This window comes from Plectropomus leopardus, chromosome 14, assembly GCF_026936395.1.
Source record: "Plectropomus leopardus strain MGB_pleo_1.0 chromosome 14, ASM2693639v1, whole genome shotgun sequence".
In the NCBI taxonomy this organism is placed as follows: Eukaryota; Metazoa; Chordata; class Actinopteri; order Perciformes; family Serranidae; genus Plectropomus; species Plectropomus leopardus.
In genome coordinates this window covers 21,748,790-21,773,245 of record NC_142189.1, presented here as the reverse complement: position 1 = coordinate 21,773,245, position 24,456 = coordinate 21,748,790, and the positions used below count along the sequence as shown (strand labels likewise).

The following is a 24,456-nucleotide window of genomic DNA, read 5'->3' as shown; positions in this document are numbered from 1 at the left end:
ATTTCACTGTGTTTACTCCTAGACATGACATGTCAACGTCTCCTTTGTTTCCATCACTCTATTGAAAGATTTACACCACAAAGCTTATATTCTGGGAATGCTGACAGTAAAGTCTTACAGTTGTCTCTGGATAGTAGGACATAATCATTCTTTGTGTTTTAGAGCAGAGAAACTGTGGTAACAGGGTAGTGAAATTGATAGTTGTGGTGGACATGTCAATATTTATTTGTATATGTTGAATGAATAATACCTGGTGATAGCATACTATTTGTGCTGTCACTTTGTTGAAAATCAGATGTAACACTTTTGATCATTCATCCACAGCCTTCTCTTGAAAATGTTCAGTTTTATTTCGACATACAACACTGTTATCAGAACAAAAATATTTATGTACATAAATAGGCAACCGAAAATGTACACCAAAAAAACAGTCCATCTGAGTAATAGTCAACTTTTATCACATGTGCATTATTGTTATGTTTATGGGAGACAAAATGTTACAGCAGTCCATAAATTAAAGTGAAATAATAATACAAAAATTCCATTCAAAACCCGTCTGCTCTGGTGTTAAGACTGATGCTGACCCAGGACGGGTGGGTGGGCAGGAAGAGAGTCCCACTGACATGTTACAGTCAACCCTAATGCATGGGAGATGGAAAGATAAGAGGATCCTCATTGTCTAAATTCTTTTTTTGACCTATAATTATTTCTTCAAGGGACCTGACATTTTGCGTAGACCCTTTATCCTGTAGAGCAGCCCGTTGATAAAATCCTATAGGGAAAATGGAGAATATTATTTTTTTTTCTGCATGTAACTTTTAAAGACCACACACAACGATAGTAACTGTAAACACGCAATATTCTACTCTGTTAAAGGTCCAGTTTGTAGCATTTATGGGCATCTGTTGGTGGAAATCTTGTTAACCATTCATAACGATGTTTTCATTGGTGCGTAATCATCCTTAAACAAGAGTCATCCTTTCAATACCCTAGAACAGTGGAATCGTAAGGCATGGGCATTTTAGCTCTGAATATTTTATAAATAGTATAGGCTATAACAAAATTAAAACTAAGAATAGGCCTAATTATTTTTTTGAAAGGCCTGGATTTAATTATCTGTCATGTGTGCTTGTATAAAACCTTAGTTACATTCAACCACTGTTAACATAAACACACACATTTAACAATTTTTCCAATTATAGTCAGTAAAGTTTATATAACAATATTTGTAAAGTATTCTGTACTCAGTGTGAGGCTACTTTAAAAAAATGCCATAAAAAGCATCAACATAGAGCTTGTTCATCAAAAGAAAAGTTCTCAGGGAATGATCTCCCTGGTCCTCCTTAAGTTCAGGGTAAGCCCCCCCCATATCATAAAATCCTACAAATGCCCAGAACGGACAAACCAAACATTAGCATTTTCGCATTGATCACCATAGTTCTCCTATACGCAACATATGAGAAGTTTCAATTCTGCAAACTCACCACTAGATGCCACTCAATCGTACACACTTAGACCTTTAAATAACTTGAAATCTTTACATACTTGTGTGTAGTTTCACATAAGTATTTGTCTCACCTCTTTTGGCTTTCCGCATTCCTGCAACAGCTCCTAACAAAGGAAACAAAGACATATAGGCCCCCATTGGACATTGCTTTTTCACTGCAAACATTGCAACACTGGATCCCAGCAAGGGTCAAGTGCTTGTTAAGCCATTACCCCACATTGCAAATGGTTATGTACCCATGTGTGAAGGTGTTGAAATGTTCAAAGTCTTTGACCTGAATGTTGGATTCCTGAGACTTAAGTTGTCTTTTGTTTGAATAGCTGCAGTTGGGCGCCAGTTCCATGAAGCCAGGTAGTTTTTTTTTTTTTACTGTTTATAACATTTCAACAGCTTATTAGTTGAATTTAACAATTCAGCTGTTTTGCTTTATTCTGTAGATATTAAACTGATTATATATAGAGTATAATGTATGTGACAATTAATGAAGATACCTCAATATTCTTAGAATAATTTAGTTAAACTTGATCTATTAACTCAACCTGTGCAGCATAGGTTGTTTACCATTATTCCCACTGGGTAACACCTTATGTAGATTGTCCATGTTACCCAATGGGAATAATGTTGCTTAATAAGTCATCCATTGTTATCCACTGGGAATAATGCTACCCAAAGGGAATAATGTAACTGAATGGAAATAAAACCCAATTTGAATAATGCTACCCAATGGGAATAACACTCTTATGTGTCACATCTTACGTGTAGACGGGTTCTCTGCCCCTCGTCTGTCAGCTCCAGGAGCTCATCTATGTCAATCTCTAACTCTGGAATCTCTTCCTCCTGTAAAAGAAGAGAGAAATACATTTTGAAAGCAATATTCCCCTTTTACAATATTGCCCACATTTTAGCATTTCTGCATGCTCTAAAAGCTCTTATAAATCTATAGTTTGGGCTTCTTGCCATCCTCTCAGTCGCAGTGGTAAGATTTTCCACAACACTGGGCAAAGTCATACAAAAGGAAAAGAAAGTGTAAGATGTGACCCAGGATCTGATGCAACATGGTTGGATTGTTAGGTTTTTAGGAGTTGGCACCGTACTTTTATCACCCTGAGTTAATAGTGTTGGCTGTATTGTAGTAATAAGAATAAACACCAGCTTTTCTTCCTTAATTTCTCATAATAATAATAATATGATTGATGATGTGCTGTGCACATAGGCAAGGCTGAGGAGCACTGAGGCATGAAGGCAAAAAAGGCTCCAGGGGGCTGTACTTGCCACATGACACCATCAGATTTCATGGATGGTTTACCCAGCTAGCATTTATCTCAGCCAGATTATTTCCAGTTTAAATGTTCTCTGAAGAATATTTTCTCAGCTAAGGTGCCCCACGTTGTGAGTTAAAATACAAACCCAGTAGGAACTTTAACTTTAATATATAAACTGCATGAGGTATTACTAAATCCATACAAACCCCTTTTTCTGAAATGTTAGCCTTAACTTAACAGTTACTGGCAGCAAATTGAAAGATTAATGCCAACATTTTGTAAAGGGCAAACAGTCTTGAGTTATAAAAAGCAAATATAGGAAAGTAATCAATTCATATCACAAGCTCTTATCCACACCCTTTTAACTACCTTTTCAGAGGGACTGAATGGTGCTTACTGGAGGAATCCTGAGATATCTAGAGTCAGCAGGTGTACACTCATTTTTGACAAGTGGGGCCTCATTTTAAGAGGAATATTTTCCGGTTGGGGAGTTTTCATGGCTTGTGAGGATGGGGCTCACACAGCTTTCTGGATGAAGAGAGAGCTAATCAATGTGGAAGTGCTGAGTGGCGGAAAAGATGGGCCCACCTTCAGAATCCCCTGTGCCCCCCTCTAATTGATACATGCTGCCTGTTTGGACCTGGTGATTCTGCTGATGTCTGCAGGACACACGCAGGGCTGAATGCTTGTCTTTTTTTGGTTCATGCTGTTCATTTCTGTGATATGTGGGCTTTGCTTTACTAGTTATAGGCTGTGGGCGGTTGTATTGTGCACTTTGTATTTCAGTGTTAGGCCAAAGACTTCAGCTGTTTGGTGTAAATGAAATAGTCCAGATTTCTTTTCATTATTTCCCTGTTTAACAGTCACTTATCATGTAGTTTATATATATGTATGTGTATAAATATATATATATATATATATATATATATATACTCGTATTTATACACTGATTAGCAACAACTTCAAAACCACTGGCAAATGAAGTGAATGACAATGATCATATTGTTACAATGCAACTTTCTGCTGGGAAACATTGGGTCTTGGTTCTACTCAAGAATGGGCCAAGAAATGTGACAAAGAGCTCAGTGTGTCAACTTGACCTTCAAATTCCCCAATTCCATTGAACATTAGTGGGATGTGCCGGGACCCCACCTCACAACCCACATGACTCTAAGGATCTGCCGCTAACACCCTGGTTCCAGACTCAAGGGGACACCACCCACAGGTCCTGTGTCCATGCCTCGACAAGTCAGAGCCAAGTCCGATCCATTCATTGGATCAGATTCATGTGGGTGCCACTTGACACTCATCACCCACCCAAACACTTTGCAGACCAAGTATACCTCATCATGGCAACCACGCTCTCAAATAGCATTGGCTCCAAGTCCGCCCACAATGGGACCTCCTTGGATTAGACTTGGCTCTGACCTTTCGAGGCATGGACACAGGACCTCGTTGGGCGTCCTGTTGTGTCTGGCACCAGGGCGCTGGCAGCAGATCCTTTGAGTCCTGTGGGTTGTGAGATGGGGTACCGCCACATCCCACAAAAGCTTGATTAGAATTGGATCTAGGGAGTTTGGAGGCCAGGTTGATGCCTTTAGCTCTTTGTCATGTTCCTCGGGCCATCCATGAGGAGGTTTTGCATTGTGGCTTCATGCGTTTTCCTACTTTGTTGGCCACTATCATCAGAGTGTGCTGTTGCCATGAGGGGGTGTACTTGGTGCGCAGTAGTGTTTTGGTGGGTGGAGTGTGTCAGGTGGCATCCACATAAATGCCAGCACCCAAGGTTACCCAGCAGAACATTGCATTGTAACAAGATATTTAATATTATTCACTTCACTTGCGATGTACTCTCTTTAAGTAGTCCAGAGCTAACATGATGATATCCACCCACCTAGTGACTGTGAGTAATTATTTTAAAGATTTACTGTTGTTTCTCAGTTGAAATAGGTATACTCTCTTTACCCTTTTGGCATCCAACTGTACATTTGGGGATAACCAAATTTGTTACAATAGAATTTAGCTAGAGTAAGGATTAATAATATGTTGACATTAATTGCACAGTAGTTGAGCTCTATGGAGTAGTAGTAAGTAAAGGATGGAGGTGAAAATGAAACCTACCTAAGTGCTAAATTAGTAGTAAATGTAAACATGAATATATCATATGTATATTGTAAATAGATATTTATTCCTTTTTGAGGTAAAGCCTCCCTCTGTCTGCGTGTGAATGTGAGGCCAAACAGAGAACTACTGAATATCGAGAAGTAAATGCGTGTGCATTTAACATGTAGAAACACAGTGACCCTCCAATAACATTTTAGTAATGCATATTGTACACAGTTGCAATATTCAGCTTGTCAAGAGTTACCTTCATTGTCAGAGGAAAAGCATTTTAATGAGGTCTCTGGGCAGAAATGTCTTAGCAGCACTTTCTGAAGTTTAAAAGCAATGGACTGAAGCTAAAATGAATGTTGGCACTAATATTGGAATTCATGAATATCAGAGTAATTCTCAGAGCAGTGCAGTTCAAGACGGCAGTCAGGATAAGCAGCTGGATTTTGTCGAGATAAGATGACCTCCACTAGAATTTATGATTCAAAATCAGGAAAGTTGCCTTCACTATCATGAGCAAACCTGTCAAAACTTCATAGGTTTGGAACTCATATTTGAGTAAGAAACAGCAAATGTTTATTTTTTATTTTTAAATTTATTTCATTTCTACAATGGATTTCTATGTCTGTTTATTTTTATCCCTTTGATCAATCAGTCAGCCCATGCAACACCTTTTAACTACTAGCAAGTCATGAAATTGAGTATTGACATTCATGGCCCCCCGTGAATAGTTCTTAATGATTTTGGTGATCTTCTGACCCATCATCTAGAACAACCCTCCGGTTAAAATTTTGCCCTTGACTTTTGCAGGGTATATATATACATGCTGAAATCAGAATTTAAGGTTAGACTGGACACTTATATTCTGGTGCAAAGCCCAGTAAAAAATCTGTCAAGCAAGTGATCATAATATTTCCTCAGCACATTTAAGCTCCTCAGAAGATGACCTGTAATGATTGTGGTGACCCATTGACCTTTATTCCATCACCTCCGTCAGGCTACACTTTCCACTTTTTACATAGGGCAGTTTAAATTATAATTGACAGATAATTAGGATGTTTACCAAACATGCTAATGCTCCCCATGAAAGGATCTCAATCCTATTTCATAACTATTTCTTTAACCCCACCCTGTAGGCCAGTTTATGAACTTTTGAAACAAGACACCTGAAAGCTTTATAACTGTGAAATTTGTTGTAGACATTCATGCTTTTCAGGTGATTCAGTGACCCATTTTGTTGTTTGATGCTTGTTAATTTGGGTTGTTGGTCTGTTTGACTCCTCTTCAATATTGTGGTTGTAATGAGGAAGTTTGCAGCATGTTAAGTTATCAGCATGTTACTATTTAAAGCAATAGTTTGACATTTGTTGACACATACAGCATAGCATTAAAATTAGCTGGGCTCACTGTTTCCTGTCGTTATGCTTAACTAACCAGCTGCTGAATATAGCTCAGTACAGTCTTTGATCTTCTCGTCCACCTTTCAACTAGAGAGCTAATAAGCATATTTCCCAAAATTTGAAACCATTCCTGTACAATTTCAGCTGCTAGAGTGGAAATGTTTCCAACATGAAAAGTATTAAATGGTGATGTTATCTGACCACTGATGTCCGATAATACAACAAAACATCTGTGGTTCCATTACACATGCTATGTGTTTGCTATGTTAATGTAAAGGAAGCCATGCCCAGGAAATCAAGCTGTTTTGAAGATGCCAGTGTGAGTTTAACTTATCAGACCCTTCCCTTTTCCTGCCAGGGGCATGAGCTGCACACGGATCACAATATTCATTAACTTCACCAAGTGAGTCATGACACAGTTTAAAGAGGGAAAACAGAGTGTACAGATCCAAATCGTGTTGCCTAATTATATGAGAGGGGCTTAATTTTTGGAAAAATTAAAAAAGACTAAAAACAAAACATTTGTAAGTCCACAGTACATCAACATTTCCATTACTGACCTGTAGTCTCTTAAAATAATACTTCACCTGCAAAATGACTATTTGTGTATCAGTTACTCATCTTATGTTATGTTGAATTTGTGAAGAAAACGTTGTTTTCCTGCACTCCTCCACAGTGAATGGAGAGCCCCAAAAATGGCAAACTTTTGAAGTAATTGGGGTCCGCATTTAATACCAGCAAAACTGTACCAAAACATCTGTTTACAAAGTCTCACACAACTTGTGCAGTATAATTCAGGTCTCACCTATCCACCTGAATGCTCATTACTTCTCAAACACATACATTTCACTAAAACATCACAATTTAAAACACTTGCCCTGCAAGTATTGAGCCCTGAGTGCATTTGCACATGCATGTGCATATGAGCTGAGCTTAAGCAGAGTTTAAATGCATATGTGTGTCCAGGAACGCTACTCAGCCATGCGTGAGACTGTACGAATATGTTTTAAATAATATTTTTTTTTGCAAAAATGCATGTGTTTGGTAAGTACTGAGCATACAACTGGATAAATGAGACATGGATTATACTGCACAAGTTGTTTGAGAGTTTTGTTAACGGATGTTTTGATATAGTTTTGCTGTTGTTTAACCTGGACCCCATTCACTTTAATGCATGAAGAATGTTTGCCTTTTTTAGATGCTCTTTCTCTTAGATTGCCTTAATTAGAATAAAACTGACATTGAAAACCCCTTATGGTTTAGTGTCAGTTAGGAAACCTCTAATTTTGGTTACTGTACACACACAAGCATAAACATGCTCAACTATCTATCTATCTATCTGAGAGCTGTTTTTCACACCCTTTTTTGAGTTTATCATTTCTCAAAAGGTGTGAAGTTTGCAACGAAGGCGACCACTCCAGGCCGAGGCAGCACTTGTATGAATTAGAGATGCCTCTAAATAATTCAGGTGGTGACACAGGGGACTGATGGTAAATGCTTCCACGCGGAAGACTCTGAGAACCAACAGAGTAACCTTCCCCTGAGCCCATGCAAAATTCATTACACTGGCCAGTGCACATGGACGAGCCACGACTAATTCCATACAAGTGGCTAATGCAAATATCCAGTCTGTCCCATCCAGAAAGCAAAGCGGTCATTTTCATAAAGCAAGGACGTAGACTATTATTAGGACTTGAATTCATGACATTAGGCAATATCATGATTGAATCAAAGTTATTTCTACTGTTACTGCTATTTTTCATGAATATGAAAGGCCAAGTACTGCAAACATGAAATAAATGTCTGTTTCTGGGACGAGATCAAAAGAGTGCGCAAGGAAAGACTTCAGATCTGTTTTCACATGTCCTGGTTTCCACTAATGTAATTTATTCCACCCTCAGCTCTACAAGCATATTATCATATATTACCACAGGGAAGAAGGCTCCGGATGTGAATGGAAAAAAGCTCATAAAGTAGACTAAGTATTGCAATGAAAAATATAGTAGCACAATATTGAAAATGCCTAGCAATCAGCTGCGACTTAAGCCAACCAGGCTTTTCTGTAAACTTTGATGTAAGGCAAGCCATTTAGATGGATGTGGATGCATGCTCACGGCCTGCAGTTGTAGTATATGCCATATGCAAAAGGGCTCACTCACAGTGTAAGGCGATGTCAGACAGAGTGGTGGCTACAGGCCATCTGCAGCCAAGGGGTCTTTGTGCGGTTTGAGAATTACATGAAAGACAGTTTGCCTCTGCCATCTCCGCTATGAAACGGAGGCGGCGTTGTTGTCATCTGATCTGCATCGTCATTAGGAAGCTTGTGCTTCTTAACAGACACCCTTAAATGCACCCTGCCATGCTGCCTCATGTGGGCGACGAGACATCTGTTGCCATGGTTTCCCCTTGGAGAATGCCAAGCAAATCAATATGGAGCCTCTGACATAATTGGATTCTATCCCACTGTACAGAAGCGAAGTTATGAAGGTTGTGTGTGTGTGTGTGTGAGAGAGAGAGAGAGCTGGCTGATGTCTCAGCATAATCCCCTGCACATATTCAACTTTACCATCTATGCAATAAGGCCATTAATTAGGCACACTATGGAAATAATGAGCACACATTTTCACATTACAACTTTTTTTTTGCAGAACACCTACTGTGTGCTAATACAAACTGCATATCTTCCAATGTTTGCGTGTTTGTTTATAGAGCAAGTTTCTCTAACGTCATCAGTGATCATCATCCATTAGGGAAGATCTAAGTATGTCGTTTCTATCATGCGTAACTGTTGATTGATTGTGTAAAAGAATGTCTGCAAACATAGAGACAGGACACACACACACACATACGCAGACACTACAATGATGACATCATGTCTTGGATGTCACCATAAGCCTGACGTAAAAACAGAAACATATGGACTGCATTTCAAAATAAAATACCCTGTCTATCCTGGTCCTTAGCTTTTATTTTTATGACTTCCTCTGGCAGTTTTTTATTACTTTATCACAGGGTTACAGGAATATTTTTTCAGTGGTGTGCCTTTCGTCTTCCTTGATATTGTTTGCTTCATATGTTACTGATCTGAAATTCACTTCATAATACCTTAAGTAGCCATATGGCAACCATATGTTTAAAGTGATCGAGCATTGTCGTGGTTGCATCCTGCTTGCATTTGTTTCCTAATGACTTGAATTAGACATCATATCTTGGTAAAATAATCTTATTGCGATGGTAGAACACCCCGGAGCACACTGCACAGCTGATACTGCAGTCAGGTTGATGACACATGAGAGCTTGTGTGCCAGAAATTGCAGCCTTGCTTCCCACTCCTCTTTTAGGTCGCCGTAATCTCTCCTGCATGATGGATAGCCCCGGTCACAGCCACCTATGGGTCGCTCAGTGCCTCCCTTGCTCCTTCCCCTCTTTTCCTCCTCAGGCACCCACCACAGTGTGAGTGTGTATCAGTGTGAGCCAGCCCTACCTCGCAGTCGAACAGCAGGTGCAGCTGCCCGTCGATCCACTCCTCAATATCCAGCCTCCTCTGCAGGTCCTTGCGGTTGTATTTGACCGTCAGCTTGCCCAGCTTGCGGTGCGCCGGCTCCTCTGTTTTGTCCGTCGCCTGGAACATCACCCTGGACTGGGTGCTAGGCTCTGACGCCATGGCTGCCACGGCCTCAAGAGAACCGTGGAAACACACAGAGCTCTCTCACACACTCACACACACAGCTGTGTCTCTATGTGTGCTTCCAGTGGGCAGTCGTTCCCACACGTATCTCCTGTTATCTTGTTGAGTGTTCGTACTCTCCCTCTCTATAGCTCTGGTTCTCTGCCCGTCCTCGTTCTCTCTCTCCCTCTCTCTAAAGCTCACTGTCTTACTCTCCTTGCCTCCTCCTCTTGCAACACCCACTGGCTGCACTATCAGGAGGATGGTAATGAGATATGCCTCTGCGCGTGTGCATGTGTGTGTTTGTGTCTGGGCATGCATTTGTGTTTGCACATGCACCTTATAGGGTGTGTGTTTGCCTTTTTGCTGTCTGTGTTATAGCTGGTGGGAGAGCAGAGTTCAATTGCAGTGATAAAAACAGCAGAAAGGGTGAGAGGGCAACCACGGCAATCAAGTTTGGGATATTACTCTGGCTGAAAAGATGCCAATATGTGTTACTGACATCATGAAATGTAGAAATGTGTCTTCTTTTTTCTGCAGTCATATGATTTGTAGTCATACCTATCATCAGAATACCAACACACAACTCATATTTTCCTAATATTCACTCAGTAAGAGTATCTGAAGTGTTTGCTTACTCACAAAGTCTAAAAGGTTTGGCATGCTAAGGGCTCTTGTGTTCACAAACACTTCCAACAATAGCTGGGTCCCCCTGACAGGTGAGCCAGGGTTCCTCTAGTGTGATAGCAGCCCTGCCCTTTATAACAGGCATTATCAGGTGTACGTTTAATAAGCCTTGAAGTCAAATTGGCATCCTCAGTTACACACCCTTGAATAATAGATGAATAGCAGAGCACTATTTATGGCTCCTTAGAAGTCAAATGTCAAATAAAAGCCTGGAAACCATCAATGTTTGCAAAGTCAAATATCAACAGCAGCACATAAACCCAAGGTCGAAAATTCATAGTTGTACCTCCCACTGCCAAATTATTACAGTTGAGACAACACAGACAACAGGCCACAGAGTTTCCACAGATCCTATTACGATATGAATAATGGGGTTCAGTTTTTTGTTTTGGCAGGGACTATCAATCAGGCAGAGCCGCGCGTGTTCACCCACTGATGCACCGTCTGTTACAAACACTGAATTATTGAGCGCCTCTAGCAGCTCACCTTTCCAGGCAAACAAATTCATTCATCTCGTCTTATGCTACTTGGTTCTGCACCGTCAGGTTAAAAAAGGAGGGGACATGCACCAGAGGCCTTCTCACCTCGGACAGGTGACGCGTCCAGATGAGAGAAAAGGAATGCAGCTTGACCTTTTAACTGTTTTATCACTGTTTAATGAAAATGTAAGATCTCATTGGCATGAAGTTATGCTTTTCCAAAAACCAGTTATCCTCTTGCTAAATCTGTCTGACGTTATGATTCTGTGCAAATGACGAAACCAATTTGTACACATTGCCTAAATTGGAGTGACCACCTTTCTGTTTCCTCCAGTCTGGATTGTTGATAACTTCCTTACTGGCTTCATGACTCACTGCATACTGTAATTGGATGACTCAATGCATGAATCATCAGTATCACTACAATTGCGAAAAGATGACGGGGGAGGGGAGCTTTGAGTTTAAATTAAAAGTTTTGTTAATGATTATAGTGTATGTGAGAGAGCATGAGCCAAACATCATGTTTTACAATGCTTTTGAGTAGGTTCATCAGCTACTGCTTCTTCAGCTGTAGATGGGATCATACTGCCACCTCCTGGATTAAAGCTTGTCAATTTAAAAGAGGAGGACAACTAAATTGTGGCAAAGCAAATGTTTCCCTAAAACACTTTCTTTTTTTTGACCACCAGACATTTTTAGTTTTGTGTAACCAGCTCTGCCATGTTACCACCAGGGTTTGTGTTTCTTTTTTCTTTTGTTACTCTTGATTTGTTTACGTGGCAGATTTCGATAATGATTTGATTTTGTACCTTAGTGGTGATTTATGTGTTTTTTGTGTTTTGTTTTTTTTTTATTATTATTTAATGTGTAATTGTACTTTATGCTATCACTCTGCATTAGAAAGCATTTTGTGCACCTACACAAATAGAATTATTTCTATTAGACATTTTTTTAAACGGGTAACAATATAGGACAATTTATTCTATATCATACATACCAAAGAAAGTAATACATTTTATTTACACTTTATTTTGCCAGTTAGATTGATAATTGTATTGTCGTTGGTAAACTTACTGGACATTATCTTTTTAATCACCTATCCCAGTGGTTCACATCCTGGGGGTCCCCAACCCCCACTAGGGGTCGCCAAAGCCTTCTAGGGGGTCAGAGGCCTTCTCAAGGCCCAATAGAACAATGGCCAGGCAGAGAATAATTTAAAAAGACCCTAGAAATATCAGAAAAACCCATCTCTGATGCAATATTCACAAGACAGTAATCTGCTCAAAATTCATCCGAATAACTTGTTTTACACAAACATTTATTTTAATTAACTGTACAGTTCACCAGTTATTCTGTTCTGTTATTGTTATGCATCATGTAGAATAATAATTCCATAAAATATACTTAATCAGGGGTTGTCAGTTTACTCTGTGATAGAATGGTGGATTTCCCCTTTTACAAATGGGAAGTCCATTATGACTAAATCAAACTACTACTGCTAGAGTCAACTGCTAATTGTAGATGACGATGAATCTTAAGTCCATACCCTTAAAAGGTTAAAGTTGCATCAACTTTAGGGGCACACACATAATAATGTTGCCAAAAGGTCAACCACCAACAATAAGGACAAAAAAAAAGAAAAGAAAAAAAAACACTATTGTTATAAAAAAATGTTTTAAGTAATAATTTAAAAACTGGATATTTCTTAAGTAAACTATTTATAGAACTTTTCAAAACCGAGATCCTAAGGAACTGTACTTTATTATCAGAGTTGGGGTTGTGGCTGGGGTGTGACCTCACTTTTTGTTTTTTTGTTTTTTTTTTAAATATCATGACCCTCCCCAGAGCTCCAAATATTTTTCCTTGAGCCTCCATCAGTGACTGGGTGAAAATGCAAGACCCTCCCTCCACCATAAATAACCATATTTCACAGTACTGGCTATGGTAAATTGTGTGATTTTGGTGATTTTTTTTGAAAGAAAACATGCTTTTGAAACAAACTTGCTAGTTTCGAGGTTCTGAGGATACTTAAAATAAATACAAAACACAACCATTTAAAGTTGTATGTCTCTCCCCTAAGCCAAATCAAACAGCATGACTCCCTCCCCAATGCTTTAGAAAGTTTCCCACCCCCCTCTCATAAATAACAAACAATCCCTAATAATCGAGTGTCAACTGATGAATTAAAAAAAAAGATATTTCTTAAAGTAAGCACAGCTTTTTCAAAACCAGGGCCCTAAATGCTTCATCGTTAGGCTACAAATGAAAGAAGTTCATTCATACGAGAGAAAAACAATGTCACACACTATGACCTACATTCTCTGAATCTGTCAGTGAAAAGACCCAGAGGAATGAAGTAGGAGAGAAAAATATGTTTGAAAGCAGCTCACTCTATTAAAACCATATCCCTCTGTCACAATTTGAGACAATATTGCGTATTGGGAATATTGTGTCAATGTGTTAACGACGATGCTTTCCAACACACACACAAAGCACAGTAGCTGTGTTTGGAGCCCGGTCACATAACAGCCAGAAGGGAGTGGCATCTCAGGAGTGGAATTTCACTTCCTGTATCTCTCAGGTGAGTCACCTGGGCACTGTCGTCGTATGCTCGGGTTTTTGTCGACATCGAACGGTTGAATCTCTTGTGAGAGTTTCAGAGTTGGATTAAACCCGTCCGGAGAGCGTTTGTGGGCGTTTTCCAAACCATTTTCTGGGTGCTCAGCGGGAAGTCGGGAGCATAAGGTTTATTTGTGAGAAGAAGCGAGGTGTTATGCACCTTTGCGGCCTAAACACTCCCCGAGGAAACTGATATTTTTTTTTCAATAATTAGTGATATTTTTTATTATTTGTCGCAACAGGTTATATCTGTATTTGACTTGTGCGGGGACCTTAAAAATGATTTCCCTTCTTAAAGGACAATTAGGAGCGTGTGCGCTCCTGCTCGTGGCGTTTCTACCGGACTTCACCTGTAGCCAGGAAACTGGTGAGGCATGCTTAGCCAAATTCAAGGAAGGTCGGCAGGATTTCGTCCTCGATGCCGATGAATCAGTGAAAGACGGGGCGACGTTTATTTCGTCGCCGCCACTGGATCGATACAAGGACTGCGTGAGCGCCTGCTGCAAAGAACCGAAGTGCAATGTCGCCTTCATGGAGAGAGGATCCGCGGAGGGCTTGGTCAAATCCTGCTTTCTCTTTGACTGCCTTTACAAAAAGAAATACGCCTGCCGCTTTGTCAGGAAGAAAGGATACATCAGTTACATCCTGGAGTCCGTTTATGAGAGTTACCTGGAATCTGATGTTCCTCCAAGTAAGACTCCCTTATCACTTTATTTGCATGACAAGGTTTCTGTTTTAGTGTTAGAGATGCATATCACAGTCGTACTTTTTAGTCGTACTTTCATGTAGTGTTTCTGCAGAAATTAATCATATAATGTGTCGCCCCCCCCCTTTTTTTTCTTTTTACATTTACATTTTTACATAGGGACTGTTCGTTATTTATGAGAGGGGAGTGGGTGACGCAAAATAGCAAGCACTTTTAAATATTTTGAAACACTGTGGGTGGAGTCATGTTTTTGATTTGCCCTATAGGCAGGACATTCAGCTTGAAATGATTTTATTTTGTATGTATATCAAATACCCCCAGAACCCACAAAAGTGGGATTGAAAAGTATCTTTTCTTTAAAAATCTAAAATAAAAACCACATTTATCACTGCCATAGAATATGGGATTATTTATGGTTATATAAATTGTTTATGGAAAAATGTTATATTTGTGATTTATTTATGATGTTGGGAGGGTCATGCATCTTCCCCAGTCACTCAGGGAGGCTCATGAGAAATGAATTCAACCCCCTATTTTGATAAATGAAAGCACAGCCCCTCATGGGGAGGGATCACATGATGAGAATAGTCTTTACCTTATTGAGAAATAACCTTTCAGTGTAAGTTTTTGTCGCTACATGTGAACATGCCACTTAAATAAATCATTTGCCTCATTTACCCCGTCAAATCAAATCAAATCAAGCACCTTTTAAATGATTTCTTTTGCTGTGCTTTTTAATGAAAGTCTTCAAATGGTTTGTGTTAAAACATTGTTTGTCATGAAGTTATTCGAGGCCACAGTTTTAGGGCAGAACCCCCCCAATTCAACATGTTCACACACGTCAGGCCATTACGACCCCTAGTAGAGCTTCAGGTTTCCTCTGGTGAAACTCCAACTGTATTTGCTCACCTTTTCTTTGGTGTTTCTCCAGATGATTCCGACCGTCCGCCAGTGGCCAATGGAGGCCTGGACAAGGTGGTCCAGCCTCAGGACAGTGTGACACTGAGCGGCATAGAAAGCAAAGATGATAAGAAGATTGTGACCTACCAGTGGCAAATGCTCACTGGATACCCTTATGCTGTCATTGAGGTGAGTAAAGAGACCATAGTGCAAACCTGAGCTCACTTAAGTTACTTCTGAAAAATACACTTGAACTATAAGTAATCATGTATCTTGTCCTATGTCCACTGTAATGTTTTTTTTCTGTGTCCATCACTTAATTCAAAATCTGCTGGTCACAATTGTGGATAATAAGCACACACTGTCTTTTCATGGCTTGTAGAAAACCAACTTTGACGACCAGATTGTTGTGTCCAATCTGACGTCTGGGATGTACAAGTTCCAGCTGACCGTCACAGACACCATCGGCCAGTCTGACTCAACCAAGATCTCTGTCCTGGTTCTTACTCCTGAGCAGTCTGAGCGTGAGTATCTAAGATGAGCCTCAGCATAGTCTGAACATAACAGGGCCTGTTTGATTTATGTTTTTTTGGAATGCATGTAAAAATATTTTCACCCTCGACACAAAAACTTGCATTACATCAAAATCCTGCTTAGGTTTGCAGTGGTATAAGATTTTCACAGAAGGATAACCTTCTCAGAAAATACTGCGGTTTCACCCTATCACAGTGTTACAGAATTATTATTGTTGTTATTATTATTATTAGTTACTACCTTTTTTTTTCTTTTTGCTTATTTCCACAGTGGGCATGGAGAGAAATGCACTTTCAATTCCTGTATGTCTAACTAACATGTCAGAATTGACAATAAAGCTGACCTTGACTTTTATTTTTAAATGAAAGTATATCGAAAAAGTCTCCCTTTTAAAAATAACTTAAATAAAGATAAAATTCACAGTTCAGTTTTTTTTTCAATACCGTCGATAAACAAATGTATATGCTCTGATAACCATTCATTTTCATACCACAACATACCTTGAAACTGGTATATTGCTGCAGTCCTAATATCACTGCAGCTGAGTTTGTAAATCAAGACTAAAATCAGCATTAGCCACTGTAGTTTCATTAATTTGCAAATGTGACTCAGTGGGGGCATTTGGTTAAAGAAATGGTTGAGTTTCAGTTGTAAACATGAGTCATGTGTTCACTGTAATTGTTTACATTTCTTTTGTCTTATTCAGAGTCACCTGCTTTGTGTTTTATGTTGGGACATGGGGATGATGCCCTTTGGTTCTTAACTTCGTGAAGCACATTCACAAATTCCATAAATCTTTCCCTTATTTTTCAGTTAATATTAACATTATTAAACTAACAAGGCAATTTAGTATAAAATAACATTTAAATACAATTAAAATTTAAAAAATAGGGTACAAAGAAAGTATTATAGCTCAATATCAGCAATCCCATATATCTTAAAGTCATGAAATCATAAGATTGTAACATGATATACCATAATACTTGTAAATCAAGTAAAATACAACAATTTAAGAGAATTGCAGAAGTGCCGAGTGCAAAAAGAAAGAGCTTCAGACCTGTATACAGAAAGTCAAAGTGAAGAGATAAATATAAGCCTATGTAGCGATCTGCTTTCCCTGGTATCTATGGGTAGTGATTGATATGTTGAAATTTCTCTCAATTTCTGAACAGACTGTGACTGGTGGGACGTTTCAGTGCTGAGTTGTCTTTTGTTTTAGGGGGGGTTCCTCTAAGGAACTCAGCCCATTGTTTGGTGTTGATCACAAGTGTTAGTTGTTCCCTGTTAGTCTGTGATCAAACCTGTCAAGGCATGCTCGCTTAATTCCTGTGGACTGAATGATGAAATAGCATGAAGATATAGAGATAAAAGGAAATGTTATGAGAGGACTCAACCAGGTTTGTTGTTCATAAGGGCGAAACTGTTGGTAGGAAAAAAACTAAACTGAAATATTGAAGTAGACGTGTTTGTTGTTGACCAGCAGAGTTTGGTAGACAGTATACCTTTTTACCTCATGTCGCTTCCCTTGATAGAGAGAAAAAGAAAGCTGCAGTGTAGCTTTCTTGGCACGTTTTTTTTCTTTAGAAAGCGGATGTGAGGTTTGCAGTTGGTGTGCTTTTTTACTGCTCCCCTAGTACCATCCCACTCTCCGCCCCCGACTCAGCGAAACCTGTCAGTCTGGTTTCAGCTTGGATTACACAAACAAGATTTCAGTCCTCATTGTAATCCTCTTCAGCACTGATTAAACGTTTTATCATTTAAAAGTGCTTGTGGTGGTATATGCAGCTTGTTGGTTGATTGTAGTCTAAAGTCAAGAAAAAGACTTTTAACCGTTCATTGGCTCAGTTACTGATTAACAGCTTGTGTCCTGAGTAGAGTGAGGAATGTGCTTGAGTGGAATATGCATAGGCATGGCAGTGACTCTACAAGTCAATGCTGCAACATTTACACAACAATGATGAATAGTTTGAATAGCAAACATATCTATTCATGAATTACATTCAGACATGATAACATTTGGTAATGAAAGTGTAGCTCACAGGCCCTTGTGTAGTTTTGGAGTCAGCAGGTAATGTCTTCAAATTGTAGTAGACACGAGCACTTATGTATCATCAACCACATGCAGACAGCCTACATCGCCTTCTCTAACCTCACTGTCTGTTTGAAACACATCGCCTGTTCTTCTGAGGTGCATTTCTTTGTCTGTCTGCTCACAAGAGAGACACCAAAAGGAGGAAGTTAGGAAAAACTACAAAAACAAAGCCCACCAGTTCTGGTATCAGATGTAAGACAAAGCTATTAATGGTTAGTCAGACTAGTTTGTGGACTTAAGACACGAAGTGTCTTGTACATATTAATCCAGCCTTTGGAGTGAACACATACGACAGCTTTGATTATTTCTAACTGTATTTTTCCATCAGTAAACCTTGGTGAGAGTGTTAGAGCTATTTCTCTTTACACTGAACTGTATTTGTTGGCCAGCTAACGAGAGGTGGGACATAGTTATTAGCCCTTTTTACACAAAGATCATACTTTAAGGCCCTGACACACCAAGACAACAGCCTGCAATCAGTCAGAGTCGGGCCGCTTGTGAGCTAGCGGCCATGGAGCCCGTTGGTAAATGAAATCACTCTGGTTGGCAGTTTAGCTGAGTGCACGAGAAACAGAAGCAAAAAATGTAAACAAACAGCTGAAGTCAAGAGGGAGTGAGGTCAAGACTGTCTTCCGGTTTCTCGTTTTGAATGAGTGACACAGAAGACCACCATCTGCTGGTACTTCGTCTCATGCAGGTGGAGAATGTACATGCTGGTAGGCTGTCGGATTGGTGTTGATGTGCAACTTTTTGGCCAAGACATGGTCATGTGACACAACACAGCAGGGGGCTTCTGTCACCACTTATTCTCTGATGTTGGTATAGTGTGTCCGGGCAACAGCGAAGTCTTTTTCATGCTGTCTTTTGCATTTTTACATAAAACCAATGAACAGCGTCATTGTACCGCTGCAGTGTGTGATTTTATTTATTTTTTATCAAACCTAATCCCTTCTTTTGTGTCCCACCAGACCACTGTATGGCTCCAAAGAAGATTGGACCGTGTCGTGGCTCCTTTCCTCGTTGGCATTACAATGCTGCCTCAGAGAAGTGTGAACAGTTTATATTTGGGGGCTGCAAGAATAATCTCAACAACTATCTCTCTGAGGATGAATGCACCAAAGCCTGCTACGGCTCAGGTATCTGTACTGAGTTTTTAAACTTGAATTTTCCATGGTGTCATGTTTAGTTTTTTTCTGTTTTGGTCACCAAAGTGGCAGTAAATATCAAGGTAAGTGGCTTCAACCTTTTAACCTGGTTGTATATGTTTGTTTTTTCTCAAACTGATACAATCATAGTGAATAATTGGTTGCACTATGTGTGTGTCAAAATGGTCTTGGTAGGGTGCAAGAACTGTTCAAATCCTGTTTATGGTGGCATTACTATTGTAAGCAATTATCTAGCTCTTCTACTCAGAAGAGTTGAAGTTGTGGGTGAAACACTTGCTAAAATGGCTAGAATGGCAACAATAAAAGTAACCAGTAGTGAAAAGAATAGTTTTAAATTTTGGGATATTTGTTTTAATAGTTTCTTGCAGGGAGTCAGATGAAACAAGTTCTACACTGCCGACGTCTTTACAGTAAATAGGATGCTAGGAGAAAGTTATCATATCATAGCATAAAATCTGTCTCTGTCCGGCTCTGGCTCTGTGATCAAATCTGCCTACCAGCATCTCTAAAAGCCAGTGGCAGATCTTCCTTGAGGTCACTTAAGAACTTTTTACACATCGCGCTATAGGTCTGCTAGGGAGTCCCTTCTTCAGAATCAGAATCAGAAAAAGATTTATTGCCAGGTATAGTTAACACAATACGAGGAATTTGTTCTGGTGGGTTGGTGCAACATAAATATAGAAAAAAAAACAGATAAAATAGAAGATAAAAATATAAAATATAAAATATACAAATATAAAATATAAATTCTTTATGACACCTTTAATTTTTACGCAGAGCTAAACAACAGTGGCATCATGCCAATCCATTGTGTAATTTTAGACAGCATGCCGGCACCGCAGATCCAAAAGTGGTGTGACAGGCTCGACATTTAACACAACAGCGTCTGCCTTAAGTGTGACATATAACATACAGCCCTTCTAAACAATACCAATGGCATAACATGGCAATAACAATAATTTACCATCCCTGTTATATGGCGGTTCATCTCGTCCTCTGCTCGGAGGGTCAGGAGCTCCTGAATCTCATTATTTATATTTATATTTATTGCTATAAGCTGCTTCGCAGTGGGATGGTGCACCAGGGGAAGTTTGTCTCGGGTGAGAAAGATCAAGTTTTGGCACAACTAAAACCCATAAATTACCTCAAACAGAGAAGTGTAAAAACAACACATTTTGGTTTTGTGGGGTTTATTACTGGACTCCTTCTATGTTGGGCTCATAACTTCTGAAATATCCACTTGTTACCTGGTAAACAATATGTGTGCCTGAAAAAGATGTCATTTTTAACAAAGAACTAAATTTGAATCTAATTTTGTTGTTTTTCCTTCAGAAAAAAGTACCAAAACTGGTAGAGGTTTGCCAATTTCCACGCCTCAAGGTAGGTGGATTCTGCTGGGTCATGATTGAAATACTATACATTTTCTGACACAATCTCCTCTACTCCATTATGCATTTTAATTATTAGTGACAATTGTCTCTGTGTTTGTGTGCAGCAGGAGAAAGATGTGGCACTCCCTGCACAGCAGAGGAATTTACCTGTGCAAACGGCTGCTGTTTGAGTCCCGGTCTGGAGTGTGACAAGACCCCGCAGTGTAGCGACAACTCAGATGAGGACAAATGTGACATCTGTGAGCAGTGACTATGCAAACTAGTCTTCATTTTCATACAGGCTCATAGAAATTTAAATGCACCAATGGTATGACTGATAAAATGTTTCCTTGAAAGATGTGCTAACTTGAATTATGTCTTGTGTGCTTATTAGTAAACAACAACTTTCGGATTTTGCTGGAGATTCCTGTGAATGAACAAAAAGGTGATATGAACTTTTAGTATTTTTTTGTTGCTGTTGTTTTGTGCTTAGAATTTGTTGTAATTGTAAACATGCTCTCTCCATTTTTTAACACATTACTGCCTACAAAGTCCTCACCTGACCATTTTCTGTCATTCACAGTGCGCTGCACAGAGCTTCCTGATACTGGAAGCTGCAGGGAAAGTTATAGCAAGTGGTACTACAACCCCTTGAGTCAGAAATGTGTCCGTTTCAACTACGGTGGCTGCCATGGAAATGACAACAGATTTGACACTGAGCAGACCTGTGAGAGAGTTTGTAAAGGGGTAACAGGTGGGTTGTTTTCAACATTATGTTTGAATTTTACTGATATTAGCATCCTGGTAAATAAACATCCTGCTTGTACCATCAATACCCCTTGTCCACCCAAATAAACGTGGGTACACAGTTACTAAAAATAGATTATAGACTCGTTTCCCATTGCCAGCAGACTAGAGCTGTGTTGTTGTATGTTGTTGTGTCACGTTCGACGTCATGGACAGGCCTGAAAACAGGTTAGTAAACAGAAGAAAGCAGCATGGAGGCCAGTGTAAATGTTGCAGTGGTTACTTTTTTTTCTCTGTAACTGACTTATTCCATCTCTTTAACAAAGTCGGTGCAGACTAATTTGGAAATATTGTTGAGTGCCACTTGGGCAGAGATTAATGGTATTTATTTGTTTATTTATTTATATATTTATTCTCGCCAGTAAAGGAGCTAAAATTAGCACATTCACCTTGGAGTTGTATTCCCATCACTGCCAATTTGAGCTGGGGTGATAAATACCCATGACCCCTGCAGAGTCATTTGAAGTGGGTATGAATACAGATTGTAACCTTTTACATTAAATTAAAAAGCCAGATGTTAGCATTTGTTTGATTGTGGTATTTTGTGTAGCGTTAAAAGGGCTTAGGATGTACATTGTACAAAATCACAGAATAGCACACATCCCAGACATCTTTTCCACAGACACACCGGTGAGAGGCCCTACACATGACGGTTGTATCATTTTGCCCACACCCATGCTCCAACCAAACCATTTTCAACATGTGAATTTTTCATGGTATTTTAATTTTTGTTGATGCTGTGGTTTTGTTTGGGTTGCCATTCTCTTCTACCGCTGTCTAAGTGGTCCAGCACTTTCCACTGCCTCAGGCTGTTTTCTCAGAGTGTTGTCAAATCAACTGTCACCTGCGGTGGCCCCGAGGGAACAGATGACAACTCTGTCTTTAAAAAAAAAAAAACAATCCGTGAACAAGGTAAAATTTAAAATGAATTATTAATTACCAGGGAAGTTCTGCTCCTTTGTCAATACCCTGATATAAAACTACTTATAAGCTTTTAAATGTGTATGAAGATGAAAAAACATTTTATTTCTTTAAGCGATATTGCTCTCAAGAGTTGATTCGACAAAGGAAATGTAAAAATGTAACGACAGTTTAATACTTAAATTACATTGTAGAACTTGTAGACTATATGTAATGGTAGAGGTGTTGTTTGTAGTGATAAACACACAGATAACTAAAATCTCTCAGCTCTATGAGCATCTTTCAACACATTGTTTAGGCCCGCAACTTAAAGGTCCAGTGTTTAGGTTTGAGGGGATATGTTAGCACAGAGTGAGTGTATATATATATATAAATATATATATATATATATATATACAAAGCATGTTCTCTTAAGTGTATAATTACCTCAAAATAAGAATGGTTGTGTTTTCGTTACCTCAGAATGAGCCGTTTATATCTACATAGGGAATGGCGCCATGTTGCACCGCCATATTTCTACAGTATCCCAGAGTCAGCAAAGCAAACACTGTCTTTAGATAGTGCCATTTGTGTTTTTGCATTTTCGTGTTTCTGCCACCATGGCTGGCAGCCTCTCAGCGATGAACAGCATCAGAAAAACAGATTCTTTTTTTTTTACATAAAACTGCTTTATTCAGTGTTTTTATCTGTGTCTTTATCGATTTTTTTTTCTTTATTTCAGAAAAGGATATATTTGCAAGAAGGGAGGAATTTGAACGCAGCGTGTCCGGAAGCCAAACAGGTATATTACCCTTCATTTTTCATTCTATATTTTTAAAAAGTACAAATCATACTCACCTGAAAAAATGCAGCTCCATCAGCTTTGACCTCATGTTGTTTTTCAGTAAACTTTTTAAATTCTCCTCCACTGCACTTTTCCAGTTCACTGATTGAAGCAGCTTTTGATTTTGTGATCTACCTTTGTAGCCTTGAAACTTCTCATGTTGTCTCTTTAAATCACTTTTTAAGAATATATTTTCTATTATTTTAATAGGTATTATAGCAATAGCTGCCCTCCTGGGTGTAGCTATCCTCATTCTACTGGGCATTCTGGTGTTCTGCCTCATGAAGGGAAAGAAGAAGTCTGCACAACACCACCGTGTGCCCGTCAACACCGCCCCGGTCACCTTTGAGGACAGAGAGCGTCTGGTCTACAACAGTACCACCAAGCCCATCTGATCCCTAACCTTTAACCCCGTCCTGGTGGTGAATGACACTGGTTGCCGCAGTTGTGTCGCACAGCAAATAAACTCAGATTGATGAGAGAGGAAACAAGTCTTAATACTGGAGGGGATCTGATTTTATTCTGTCCATACACGGATGTATTTCGTGAGGGTGATGTACATAGAAGGCAGAACATCTTCCATAATGAAATGTGATGTTTTATTTTGATTTTTAGCTTGTTTTTAATGCATCAGCCTGTTAAACTCTTAGTTATTAGTTTATACTCCGTTTTAACAGGATTTTCATTAGTTTGGAGGTACATTACCACTGGATGTCTCACACGTTGTTCCCACTGGATCAGGTTAAATCCCTGAATATTTTCTACTTTGTTGTATTTGCTCACATTAAATAATTTGATAGCTTTAAGTGCACAGCTCTCTTTAAAATATTCATTAGATCCACAACACTCGGTCCCCATTGGTCCGTTACTTCAAAATAAAAGTCAAGATTCCGTTGCATCCTCATAAAACTGACCTCTGGGAAATTTTGAGGATAGGCAGTTTTGTATGTTGATCCCTTCAACTTCCCAAAGTCCTGCTACACCAGCATCTTCCCTCTGTCAGATTTTTTTTAAAAATGCTGTTAATAAACCATTGTTACACTGGATTTCAGACACAGTTCATGCAAAATGTTGTACATATTCTTAGAATTTTGAGAAAGAAATATTTTACTTAAGAAAGTTATTTTGTCAATGATTGTTCAAAAGTGTTTTAAGAACAAGCAGATTGCATACTTACATATGTCAAACAGTGCTTATTCATACGTTTATAAAGAATATTCAACTTAAGATGTTTGTACAGAAGACCATACATAGGTTTCTATAACTTTGGCAGTATCATTATGATGTTTATACTGAATAAATACACTAACTCAAAATGTAATAGGGAATGTTTTTTGTCTTAGATATCTAGCAACCTTCTGTGGCTCAGAGGTAAAGCAGGTCGTCCTTTAATCAGAAGGTCAG

At 39.1% G+C, this 24,456-nt stretch overlaps 2 protein-coding genes across 3 annotated transcripts; one reads left to right on the top strand and one right to left on the bottom strand.

Moving 5' to 3' along the window:
• Positions 1-326: 326 nt before the first annotated feature.
• On the bottom strand, positions 327-10,180 carry ppp1r14d (protein phosphatase 1 regulatory inhibitor subunit 14D). The gene is made up of 4 exons (XM_042500565.2): positions 9,766-10,180; positions 2,264-2,344; positions 1,579-1,611; positions 327-772 (listed from the first exon to the last, which is right to left on the bottom strand). The coding sequence occupies exons 1-4, from the start codon at positions 9,943-9,945 to the stop codon at positions 704-706; spliced, it is 363 nt and encodes a 120-aa protein (XP_042356499.1). The 5' UTR covers positions 9,946-10,180; the 3' UTR covers positions 327-703.
• A 3,479-nt stretch (positions 10,181-13,659) lies between these two features.
• Positions 13,660-24,373, top strand: spint1a (serine peptidase inhibitor, Kunitz type 1 a). 2 transcript variants are annotated; one of them, XM_042501003.2, is made up of 10 exons: positions 13,660-14,424; positions 15,371-15,528; positions 15,722-15,863; positions 18,934-19,101; positions 20,464-20,511; positions 20,630-20,761; positions 20,896-20,946; positions 21,085-21,255; positions 22,951-23,010; positions 23,263-24,373. In XM_042501003.2, exons 1-10 carry the CDS (start codon positions 14,013-14,015, stop codon positions 23,445-23,447), a joined length of 1,527 nt encoding a protein of 508 aa, XP_042356937.2. In that variant the 5' UTR covers positions 13,660-14,012; the 3' UTR covers positions 23,448-24,373. The 2 variants fall into 2 exon arrangements, with proteins under 2 accessions (XP_042356937.2, XP_042356936.2); XM_042501002.2 differs by having other exon boundaries at positions 20,627-20,761.
• The last annotated feature ends 83 nt before the right edge of the window (positions 24,374-24,456 follow it).

Coding starts and splice junctions, on each gene's coding strand:
- ppp1r14d (XM_042500565.2), bottom strand. CDS start 9,945: ATGGCGTCAGAGCCTAGCACCCAGTCCAGGGTGATGTTCCAGGCGACG. Junction 2,345..9,765: donor ACCTGCTGTTCGACTGCGAG/GTAGGGCTGGCT, acceptor CTTCTTTTACAG/GAGGAAGAGATTCCAGAGTT. Junction 1,612..2,263: donor GGCAGAGAACCCGTCTACAC/GTAAGATGTGAC, acceptor TTCCTTTGTTAG/GAGCTGTTGCAGGAATGCGG.
- spint1a (XM_042501002.2), top strand. CDS start 14,013: ATGATTTCCCTTCTTAAAGGACAATTAGGAGCGTGTGCGCTCCTGCTC. Junction 20,512..20,626: donor GCCAATTTCCACGCCTCAAG/GTAGGTGGATTC, acceptor GTTTGTGTGCAG/CAGGAGAAAGATGTGGCACT. Junction 20,762..20,895: donor TGAGGACAAATGTGACATCT/GTGAGCAGTGAC, acceptor TGTGCTTATTAG/TAAACAACAACTTTCGGATT.